We start from the raw sequence: 12253 nt of genomic DNA, 5'->3' as shown, positions 1-12253 counted from the left end.
GCCGCCAGAGTCCCCGCTAACGCCGCTTTGGCACCCCTCCTGGAGTTACAACTACTTCTCCCGGCCGGCAGCGTTCTGCACGCAGGCCTCCCGGCGTCCTCCCTCCGGCCGTTTCCGTGTGGCTGCAGAGAAGACAGAGGCATTGGGCTGGGCTTTATTTTTTCCCCTCCACTTTTTTTCTTTTTTAAAATAATAATTATTATCCCAATAATTAAAGTCCTCTCCCCTAACCGACCCCAATTGCTCTCCCCTGCCCCCCCCCCCTTGCCCTCCTGGGCTGGGAGCGCCACGAATTGACCAAGTGAAGTTACAACTTTGCGGCATAAATTGCGGGGGCCGAGCCATGTCCTTAACCAACACAAAGACGGGGTTTTCGGTCAAGGACATTTTGGACCTGCCAGACACCAATGATGAGGAAGGCTCAGTGGCTGAAGGCCCAGAGGAGGAGAGCGAAGGACCCGAGCCGGCCAAGAGGGCCGGACCGCTGGGGCAGGGAACCCTGGACGCGGTGCAGAGCCTACCCCTGAAGAATCCCTTCTACGACAGCAGCGACAACCCATATACACGCTGGCTGGCCAGCACCGAAGGCCTCCAGTACTCCCGTAAGTAGCGAAACTTCGCATCGTGGCCGCCTCCATTCCAGAGGCGACGGAGAGGCTGGCCGGTGGGGGAGAGGGGAAAGAACCGTTTTTGTCCGGATCCCCCATCCCAGGCCCCTAGAAAGATTTGAACACTCTTCTGGGATGCGCTAACACTTTGCTGTCGGTTACGACGCCTTAGTCTCGAAAAGAGACTTGATCTCAGATATTTTTTTCAACACAAGGACTTAGGAGGATAGGGTGGGGATGCCTCTCAAGGGCCTCCGGTGGTCAACGGAGTCTCACGGCCCGGCCCGGGGGCGGGGCAGGGAGGCTCCTGGACTTCACCACCCGGAGTTCCTGGAGCTCTGGAGCCAGTCTTGGGTGGCATCAGGGCCCAGGAGGCTTTGGGTAGCCCAGATATGAACAGCTTACCCTGTCTTGATGTTCTGTGCTTTGCGGAGGGTGTCAAGAAAGCCCGAAAGCAAAAAACGAAAACTTCCCCCACGCCTAAAAAAAAAAAAAAAAAAAAAAAAACTCCTTTAAAGGGCCGAGCGGATCAATGCCGGGATTGTGGGAATGTTTTCTTTTAAAAATCTGCCCACGTCTCTTGGAAGAGAAAACTGCTTAAGGGGGCCAGAGCCTTAACCCAAAATGATCTTCTCCATGCTCCTTTTCTCTCAAACCCACATTATGAGAACCTCTAGAAACGCGAGCCCCAAGCTCCCACCTCTGCCTCCTCTCCTCTTACCCCTGGGGGACCCCGACGGCTTCAGCCAGAGTGGTGCAGGGCGGGGGTCGAGGTAAGGGCAGCCGCGGCCGGCCACGGGCGACTCTCTAGGCGGGAGGGGCCAGCGCTCACAGCCGAGGATCTGGAGCGATCAGTGTCTGGTCCAGGCCTGCGGCCTCCAGGTGCTTGACGCACTTCTCTCTCCCTCAGTGCACGGGCTGGCGGCCGGCACCGCCCCTCAGGACTCAAGCACCAAGTCCCCGGAGCCCTCGGCAGACGAGTCACCGGACAATGACAAGGAGACCCCAGGTAGTGGTGGGGAAGCCGGCAAGAAGCGGAAGCGGAGGGTGCTCTTCTCCAAGGCACAGACCTACGAGTTGGAGCGACGCTTCCGGCAGCAGCGGTACCTGTCTGCACCCGAGCGCGAGCATCTCGCCAGCCTCATCCGCCTCACGCCCACTCAGGTTAAGATCTGGTTCCAGAACCACCGCTACAAGATGAAGCGTGCCCGAGCTGAGAAAGGTATGGAGGTGACGCCCCTGCCCTCGCCGCGCCGGGTGGCTGTGCCGGTCTTGGTCAGGGACGGCAAACCATGCCACGCGCTCAAAGCGCAGGACCTGGCAGCCGCCACCTTCCAGGCGGGCATCCCCTTTTCGGCCTACAGCGCTCAGTCGCTGCAGCACATGCAGTACAACGCCCAGTACAGCTCGGCCAGCACCCCCCAGTACCCAACAGCACACCCTCTAGTGCAGGCCCAGCAGTGGACTTGGTGAGCGTCGGCCCCGCTGAGACTCGCGGACCCAAGCATAGGCCCCATTCCTGTGGCGGCGGCGAGGAGGATTCGTGGTTATTGTTATTATTATTGTATTATTACTCTGGAGTCGAGTTGACTCTGCTGGGAAGGTTGCCTAGGTCTGGTTGAAGAGGCAGATTCCATCCGTCGGCTCTGCTCCGTCCTTCTCTTCCTTGAACCTTCGGGAGAGGGCTGAACTATATAAGCCGTGTTTACACAATGTTTGTGCAGTTTCGCTTCTTTGCCTTCCCTCGGGCGGACCAAACCGTTCTAACGTTACCGTTGTTACTTGAAATCGAGAAAGAAACCACCACCACCACCATCACCACCCTTTTCGTGAATTTTGTAAAGTATGTTTGTGTGAGTAGCGATACTGTCAGTTGTCTTCTTCTAAAGCAAGTGAACACTTTAAAAACAGAGATGATTATTTTTTCTTTTTTAAAATAAGAAAATGCTAAATATTTATGGTCATGTATACGTTCTGACAACTGGTGGCCGATTTCACTTTTCGTTGTAAATATCGGTGGTGATTGTTGCCAAAATGACCTTCCGGACGGCCTGTTCACCCTCGGAGCCCAACTCCTTTCTTTGTGGTTTATGTTTGGGTGACTCCCATTTTCTTTCTGTTTTTAAATTTTGTTCAGTGAAAATATTTCTCAAATATAAAAAGAGGCAAAAAGGTGTAGGCAAGAAGTCCTCTGCCCCTTTCTTGGGTTCCTGAGCTCCAGAACCTGCAATTCAGCAGGTCCTTTTGGTTCCCCAAGAGAGCGCCGGGCGCTGCAAGCTTTCGATTTTTTTTTTTTTTTTTTCCTAAGAAGAATTTTAATAAAAATCCTGTGTTTAAAAAACAAAAATACAGCCGGGCCCTCCGGTTTGTCTGCCTGTCACCCTGCGCTAGGCTGGAGGCCTTGGGCCCAGAGCAGCGCCAGGCCGCACGCTGCACTCCACTCTGCTTGCTCTCTAGGAGAGGAGGTCAAGGGAGCCGGCTGGGCTGGAGGGGCTCCCCAGCAGTCCTCACCAAGGCTCGGGTTGGCGGGGGAGGGACGGGAGCACTCTATCTCAGGCCTGGGAGCTGTGGGCCCCAAGCCCTGGACCTCCGTCCCTCACTCGGGTTCTCCCCGGCCTCGTGCGCTTTCTGAACCCGCAGTGTCAGCAACCCGACTTCGGGAGGGAAAGTGACTTTGGGAAACGCCTAGGCGAGGACAAGAAGCCCCCCTCGCTTGCCCAAATCTACGAGTGGCTCCTTCAGCCTGAGAAGCTGTTGAAGCCACTACACTCGATGACTTTCACTTTGTTGCATTTGATTTACCTCGCTAAGAAGGGGGGAGAGGTAGGGGCTGGCAGCTTTTTCTCTACTCCCCACCCCTTTCAAAATTCAGGGGCTGAGAGGCCACCTAGGCCCGAGGCGGGCGCGAGGCTTTGGCTGTGAAGAGGGATGCGGGGAACAGGGCACCGGGGGAGGGGAGGTGCTGCTGCCTACTCTCCCCCCCCCCCGCGCGCTTTGGGAAGCCAGTGGCGGTCACTGCAAACTGAGCCTTCTCCGCACCCTTCGACCCCTCCTTTACGAGTTTCCAGCCGGGCTGGATTCGAGGCTTCCTTTCCTCCCCACGTTTGGCAGCCTGTGGATGGGTGAACAGTCGAAAGTAGGGAGGTGGGGGGAGCTCTGGTGGCGTAGTGCCTAAGGCATTGGACTGCTAACCAGAAGGCTGGCGGTTCAAAGCGACCAGCCACTCCTCCAAACGCAGACTAAGCAATCTACTTCAGGAGAGATGCCGCTTCGGAAACCCAAAGAGGGGGTCGCTGTGAGTCGGAATGGACTCGCTGGCAGTGAGTTTGGTGGTTTTTTGTTTGTTTTTTGTTTTTGGAGGGAGGTGGGGTGGAGCTCCCGAACCTCCAGGGCTGGGGTTTAGCAAGCAGTTTAGCCCGGGGGAGGGCGATCGGTCCTTTCCCAGTAGGGAACAGATCCAGTTCCATGCTAATGCTAATCGATCCTCAGTAGTTGCTGACGCTTACTTGGCTGAGCCGGAGAGCGTCTCAGCGGCCGACGGACAGGTACTGCCTTTCTCGTCCATCTCACGGATCTCCTGGAAAAAAGAAACAACAGCAGCAGCAGCAGCAGCAGCAACAACAACAACAACAACAAAAAGCGTGTTCTGCAACTCAAAGCCCAGCTGGAGCTATGTGACTCCCTGGGATGAAAAGTCTCTCCCATTCCGAAATTGTATCTCCGGTTCTCTCCTAATCTACTATCAGGGCTGGGGGTGGGGGCGAAGGCGGGGACAAGGAGCCCGGACAAGGGAGCAGTTCCAGCTGACTTTCTTGCTCCTTCTAGTGCGATGATCAGATTTAATTCAGTATCTAAAGCAAACACTATTATCTGTGCGACCAAATCTGCGCGTCAATAGCACTCAGCGCAACACGCCCAGGACGGGATTACACGTTATTCTTGCGTAGCGCACCCGCCCTTGGATAATTGAAGGAGCGGGAGTCTTTCCAATATCTCATTAAACGTCTTTTCTCATATCCAGGTTCAACCAGGGTGGTAGGAATGGTTCCTACCATTTAGGTAATGCTGAAAAGTCTCCCTTTGTTCTCTACAGTAGCTTGAAAGCCTTTGAGAGTTTTTCCGTCCTGTTCTTAAAGGCCAGCGAATTCTCCCAAAACCGTTTGTTGTACAGTAATCAAATGCCCAGCTTGCCCTGGTACTCACCACCCAACAACCACTGGGGAAACGTCCTGTAACCTGAGATAGAATCCGTTTGGAGTGGGGTTGTCAGAAGGGACTCGTTAACGGTACCAGGATAAGGGGCTTTTGGGGGCAAGAGATTGCTTCCAGAAGCCCGCTGGGTCTCCAGGGAGGAAGCGGGAGGCAACAGGGGCCCATAATCTCTCAGGTTTCCCCTGAATGAGCGTGGAAGGCTCATTTGGGGCGGTGGCCAGCCTGCAGGCGGGCAGTCTGGGTGTACGCTCCAGGGGCGGGGAGCTGAGAGGTGGGCCGGCGCCCGCCTCTCTCTGTCCTCAGGTCCCGATGGAGTCAATCAAAGTGCCCGCAGAGCCCTGTGTGGCCCTAACCCCAGCGCCCCGGGAGGGCACCCGGCGCGGGGGCGCTTTGGCAGTCTATCTTCCCCCAATCTACAGCGGGCCGCACAAAACTACACAATGGGAACGCTGGGAGCATGGGATGTTAGAGGCGTGCATATTAAGGACAGTGAAAGGCTTGCAGGAGACAGAGAGAAGGGAAGAGGGAGAAGGGGGTGCTCCCCTCCCTCTCCCGCGCACCATTCAGCGCGCTTATCGCGAGCAGTGAATCCCGGAGTCAGGCAGAAGTCTCCTTGGGGTTTTGTTGGGCCTGTCACTGGGTCCCTTTGTCATCCGCAGGCTCCATGCTGGATTCCATATGGCCAGCTGGGCCGAGGGAGCGCGAGGAGGGACCTGCACAAAACCCAAATTGTGTTCGGCTTTCAAACCCCGTATTGTTGTCTGTGAAAAGAAGACGCATTAAAAATTCGTGCTATATCTATTGGGGGGGGGGGCTGGAGGACGAGAAAAAAGCCACCCCTGTCTTTGATGGCTTCAGAGGGCCCTTGCCCCGCCTAGGCCCCTAGACACACTGTAAGCTGGATCTCTCTCTGTGTGTGTCTCTCTCTGCCTATCTCTCCTACCAAATACTGTTTCTAGCATTTGGGGCGGTGGCCAGTCTGGTCTAACTCTAGGGACCAAATCTGGAGATCGTCCACCTTCAAGGTTTGGGCTCAATGCGCACACTTTGCTTGCTGTTGTGCGCCGGCCCTGGCGGCTAGGCGTCTCTCGCCTGGAAGCTCCATCTTGAAGCCACCGGATCGTGCCTGGGCTTGGGAGAGGGCCCGGGGTGCCCAAGGCCTGGGGATGATCTGTCCTTCCCCGGATTCTCTGCCCCAGCGTAGAGGAAAACTGAGACTCCTAGTTCTGGTCTGAGCAGCGTCCAGACGTCCCAGTGCACAGAGCTGCCCTTTCACGAACTCCAGGAAAGGCTCTGAGAGGCCGCTGGGGCGTTCATGTGTGGGCCTAACTCCACTACGGCTGCAGCCGGTTCCGGGGTTACTCTCGCTGGTCCTGGCACTCGGTTACCAACCCCGGCATCGAAGAGGAGCTCCTTTCATTCATTTTACGCGTGGGGATCCCATTGGCATCTCGGTGTTACGGGAACCCAGTTCAAAAACTCCCCCGAAGGTCTACTCCTCCCCAAGTTCAAGGGAGAAGGGACCTTATCGTTAATTCTTCAAATTCCGCATCGTTTAGTTTTCAAAATTCAGTAAAAGGGAGACACATCAGGGCTTGCAAGAAAATTGCCCTTTTTGTCTCTTGCAAATCCTACAGGGCAGTTCTACTCTGTCCTATGTATAGGATCTCTATGAGTCAGACTCGACTGGACCGCAGCGAGTCTGGCTTTTGGTTTTGAAAGTGGTCAGAGTTTTGGAGGGGCAGTCAGAGATAATTTGGATCATGCCTGCTTCCCAATAGCTGGGTCAAAATTCCCATAAGCAGCCCCTAACAAACAACCAATATGTGTTAAACAAAAGAGTTCATGCTAAGCGCTGCGGAAGTGAAAACAACCCACAGGTGTCCCCCTGAGACAAAGTCATTCCATCCTAAGTGAGCACAACCGAGATAGCAGATGAATCTCAAGCTTTTGCGTCCCTTCATTTCCCCAATTAGTATTACTATCCTATTTACTAGAAACCGATAACTTGGTGAGAGTGGGACCCCCCCCCCCCCCCGCGACACACACACACACTCGTGCGCGCGCGCGCGCAAACACACACACACCACAGCTAGGGAAATAACTGATTTTCCTTACCTATTGACTATTGGGCTTAGTTGAGACCCGGTGTGGATTTCTCCAGCCCTTTCAAGAGCCTGGTCATTGAAAAGCTAATCCAATATTTACTGAACGTAAGAACAGTTCTCAGACGTATTTATTAAGGCCTATCACTAGGTGATTACTAGGAAAGAAGACAAAGGCCAGGGAAGGGGGTGTCGAGGAACACCCGACCCTGGTGGGATGGGGCCTTCCATCTCAGAACCACAAAGCCTGACGCGAACTTGTGCAATCCTGAGGTTTCCTTTCCCATGCTTAAGTGGCGTGTGGATTAGATATTGTGTTGCGCGATATTTCAGGAAATATGTACTTGTGGCTTCCTGAGAGGACAGGCGCAGTGACACTCTAAACCGTGCAGATATATCATCTTTTATCCAGGATCTGCAAATAAACCCCTGATCCCCTGGCACATTATAACCACTGCTATCTCGCCAAGGAAGCGATCTGAGTTTTATTGCTTTCACTAACTCCCCAACACCACACACACACACACACACACACACACACACACACCTCTCCCACCCTGTATCGTAAAGGCTCTATTTTTTTCCCCCGCCCGGTGTGTAGTTGTTATTGGGAAAGACACTGGCAGGTCTCGGCGCCGCCTTCAGAGCAACTGGGGAAATGTCTAACAGCAGCCCACGCGAGCTGAACCCTCATTGCCTCGTGCCGCTTGGTTCCAGGCTCCTAAAACGGCGGGATCTGTGTGCCGCAGTCGCCGCCGCCAGGAGGCACCCTAGCTCTGCCTTCCAACAGCTCTGCGACGCGCGGGATCTAGTGGGCGGAGAGCGCAGGCACGTTGCTCTTGTTCCGGAGTCCGCAGGCTGCATTTCCAAGGATGCACTGCAACTGGCCCAAGCAGGGAGAGGAAGTCGAGGAGGATGAAATCGTCTGAATCAGACCCACGTTTCAAGCGGAGCATTGTCGGATTACCTAATAAGCCAGGCATATTTGTGCTTATTTTCTACTCTGTAGTGAACAATTTCACATGCTTTTCACCACATGATTTGTAAGTAAGCACAAGTAAACACATGTTCACCTTCTTTAGTAGGTAAACATGAATTTTAAAGAATTTAAATTTACTGAAAATTTAGATTCTTTAGTAATCTTCCCGGATGCCGAGCACTCCGCTCCACCCTCAGCTTGCCAGTGGACCCGCTGCCTGGAAAGTAGCGTCTACACGGGATCATTCATCTGCACTTGCGTACACCCTCCCTCGGTTGTAATTTTTTCCGTTCTTTTCACTCCACGAAAGAATCACCTCTCGTCCTCGCCCATCATGATGGTGATAAGCAGCAACAAACTGTTCCAGTGGCCGTTGCTGGCCGTTGAAATGGTTCCATCAAGACAGCAGGGCGCGGTCTTTGTGGTCCTGCGCAAATCCACGGGCTTGGGACCCATCCTCTACCCTGTGAGAGCAGGTGGGCAGTTTTTTAAGGGGGCAGTGAGTGAGTGACCACGTTGTGTGCCAGTGAGCGGTCCAGGGAGTGAGAACGCGGTCTCGGGAGCGCAGGAGAGGTGTGGATTCTGATTTTGGTCCAGATTTGGAGGGCGCTCTAAGAAAGAGAGACCCTAACCTCCCGCCCACTATTGACCCGAGACTGTAGCCTTCTTGCTCACTTGGAATCTCAATCATCTGTGAATACTGCTGACAGCAGGGAAAGGCCCTTAAACAACCGCTCTAGGCAACCTCGCACCTTCCCCAGGCGTCGGGCGAGCGATGTACTGGTGCTGACTACCAGGGGGAGATGGCGCGCGACACTGGGCTTTGGGGCCTGGACCCAGGAGGCAAAACCCCGACACACCCCAGCTCAAAGAGCTCAATGTAGCCCTGACACTATGCTGAGGCCTTAATTGGTGCCCAGAAGTATGAGAGTGGAAAGAACTCCTGAGTATAGACGTCTACCTCCAGTCCCGCCTTGATGCCTCAAGTGGACTAAGGCCAAAAAAAGTTAAATTGCAGGAATTTGAGTCATTGGCGTCCCACGATGTATTCAACTCCATTCAATTCATAACGTGATTCTCAACGTTCGCCGAAATATTTTTCGCAATTGCAACTTGTTTCCTTATTGTTTCGTGGATGCCGGTGAAACTCAAAGGCGTTCCTGGCTCCGAACATGGATCCCTTAGTTTATAAACCCTCTTATCCACGTCAGCAGGTGCGTGTCAGACTAGGACGTCTGCAGTGCCCAAGCTATCCGCGGGATGGTGCGATTGGATAAGAAACGACTTGCCCGTCTGGTGCTGTTGGGATGAGAGGAAGCTCAAGCAGCGCAGTTTGGGCACCTTCAGGATTTAAGAGCTGTCTGGGTGAGATGTAGTATACACCAGGGCTGAAGACTCTTCTCCCTTTAGAGGTGTGTATGTGCGACTGTTGCCCTCATATTTTGGAGAAATATACAAACAGAATTAAAACTCTCTGCCCTTGAACTGAGGGCTCCCTGTTGGCTCAGTGGTTAAACATTCTGTTGCTAACTAAAAAGGTCGGTGGTTGGAAACCACCCTCTGCTCAGAAGGAGAAAGATGTGGCAGTATGCTTCTTGGAAACTCTATGAGGTCGTTCTATTCTGTCTTATAGGGTCACTATGAGTCAGAATGAACTCCATGGCAATGGCTTTTTTTGGGGGGGGGGGTTGCTGTGTAGGGAATTAAGGGAGCCTGGGTGTTGCTGTGTAGGAATTAAGGGAGCCTGGGCGGGGCAAATGGTTTGCCATAAGACGGCTAACCTAAAGGTTGACCATTTAAACCCACCCAATAGCTCCTCAGGAGAAAAGCCTGGCAAACTGCTTTCATAAAAATTACAACCAGGAAAGCCTTACCAAACATAGAGTCCCCATGAGTTTGAATGAACTCCATGGCAATGGATTTTTGTTGTTGTTGTTGTTGTTGTTTTTGCCCTTGAATTTGGCACCTGATGTATGAGGGAGGAGGCTAAAGGTGTCTTTTCTCTTCTTCCCCCTGCTGTTGCTGACATCAGTGTAACCATCACCACAATTAAGACATAGGACATTTCTGTCATGCAAAATGCTCCCTTCCTCCAGAATAACATGTTTCATTCTAATAAAATAATTACCTAATATTTATGGTGGTCAATTTAAAGCCTTAGATGAAAGATCCCATGCATTTCCTTGCTGATTGTTTTCAGCTGTGCTATTTTTGCCTTCATTCATAAAATGGTACAGAGATCCAAGTCCTCTGAGGGCACAGTCCTCAGCCTCCATACCTGGAGGACAATGACGACAGCCACCATTTATCTATGATGGCCAGCATCTGCCAGGCGCTTCTCCTATGCCATCTTACCTGATTCTCACACCTGTTCTGTCCTTTTACAACTGTCTCAGAAAAGTGAAGCACACAGCACATCTGAGCAAGACAATGTTCTTACAAGAAGAAAGTTTTTGGAATTTACTATCCTATTTCAGGAGAAGAGCATGGGGTGGAGGGACAAAGTCTCCTTCCTGTTCTGTGGAAGGCAGCTGGGTGGCAGGCTGTTCCATGGAGCTCTTCTGGTCAGGGCTATGACTTCCAAGAGGCCTGCACCCCAGCCCCTGCACTGGGTAATATATGGCCACCCTAGGCCAGCAAGTGTTACCTGAAAACAGAGGAAGCCACCTGATGGGTAGACCCTGAGGCCTGCTCTCAGTCCTGGGCATGTGGCCTTCCTTTTCCTTCTTTCTGGTGACAAAAGCAACTCCCCTTCCCCGCCCCCCCAAGATAATAAAAGATACAAGGAACTAGATCTTCAATTGTCAGTTAATCTTTATCTCTAATTAAGTGATTATCTATCTTATACCCATTATGGGGGAAAGGAAAATAATTTAACCGGTCTTTGGGGTACACTGCTTTAATCCCTAATTTGAGAGATTTACAAGCATCATTAAAAAGGCAATTTTAAGTAAGTATTTACTTCCAGAGTTCTCCAGTTCTTTTTAACTGTGCTAGTTACAAAATAAAAGGATTGCTTCACCAGCACCTGTAGGAAAGGCTGAACTGTGTAGAATGGATGTAAAAAAGGAAAAGTAGATTTATAAGGTAAATGCAAGTGAATCAGATCTTTGAGGGGGGATCTAGGTAATATAAAGCCAAGAGACATCTTGGTCAACCTCTCTGAGATAAGGAGGATTAGTCTATGAGAGGGGATCAGACACCTGACAGTCTGACCCCAAAGGTACCTTCTGAAGTCCTTCTCAACCAATTATCAAAGCCAACTCTTCCAAGTAAGAAAACATAGCCTAGATTTCACTGCTATAACTCTGGCTAGGGGAAATTTTTGGTGCAGATGCAGTAAGCAATCTCAGGCCTCTGCCCACATCCTTTTTGCACTAGGAGTTCCTATATATGTCCATGGCTTCTTACTGCTAGCACCTGCAAGTCTATGCTGAAGGAGGAGCAGGACAATGCCAGATCCTAGGGCAGTCAGGAAATGCTGGGAAACAGCCCTTAACCAATTTCAAGTGGAGGTTGATGGAGACTTAGCCTGTCTTCCTCAACTCCTAGTGGAAACTCTGAGGTGGGTTCCATACCATCACCCTGACCTCCCCAGGGGATTTAAGCTCTAGTTGCCTTCCGTGGCAATCTGCTCATTAGCATATCTTGTATGGGCTTCCTTCTTTTCTGTCTCAATTCCCCACTTCCTTGTTGGTACTTTCTGAGATCATCTCCCTTATTAATCCTTGATCCAGGGTCTGCTTTGGGGGAAGCTCAAACTAAGACAGATTCTTGAAATCTTTCTTCTTCCTTCATCCTGGTCCTTGCATTGGTATTTAAGGGGTCACTTGTGACCTAATGGCTCACTCCCCAATGCTCCTTGGGAATTCCACCATTGGTGCATCTTTTTATACTAATAAGGGTTTTGGGTGGGACAGGAGCAATGAACCTAGGCAACTGTGTGATCAGAGACATGAAGACTAACCAGCAGTCACACTGACTCCTCACATTCAAGCTTGAAACATACAGCCTGCCTCATGCAGGTCTGGAACTGTGGCCCTCATCCCTCATGATCCATCCTCAAGGCCAGTAACTTGGTCTTTTCCCATCAAAAAGAAGTTCCTACTTCTCCAAGTGCAACTCACAATCCCACTTCAGTAGAGGAAGGGTGTGATTGGGTCAGGGAGGTGCCCTCCAATTTGGGCACACAGGGACACAGAACAGACACAGGTGACAACCACTTACAGAAAGCCACTTATATTCCTCAGGGAAGCTGATAAGATAGGAGTACTTATAATCTTACAGCCTGAACACTTTCTACCTTGAATTTCACTCAGCCTTAGACATCTGGATTCTAAACCTACCTC

At 51.8% G+C, this 12253-nt stretch overlaps 1 protein-coding gene across 1 annotated transcript; it reads left to right on the top strand.

The window, feature by feature from the left end:
- Positions 1-343: 343 nt before the first annotated feature.
- NKX2-2 (NK2 homeobox 2) lies at positions 344-2081 on the top strand. The gene is made up of 2 exons (XM_007950363.2): positions 344-602; positions 1519-2081. Exons 1-2 carry the CDS (start codon positions 344-346, stop codon positions 2079-2081), a joined length of 822 nt encoding a protein of 273 aa, XP_007948554.1.
- The last annotated feature ends 10172 nt before the right edge of the window (positions 2082-12253 follow it).

This window comes from Orycteropus afer, unplaced genomic scaffold (assembly GCF_000298275.1).
Source record: "Orycteropus afer afer isolate SDZICR_OR568_19922 unplaced genomic scaffold, OryAfe1.0 scaffold00269, whole genome shotgun sequence".
In the NCBI taxonomy this organism is placed as follows: Eukaryota; Metazoa; Chordata; class Mammalia; order Tubulidentata; family Orycteropodidae; genus Orycteropus; species Orycteropus afer.
Note: the sequence above shows the minus strand (reverse complement) of the source record. Positions and strands in the feature narration are given on the sequence as shown.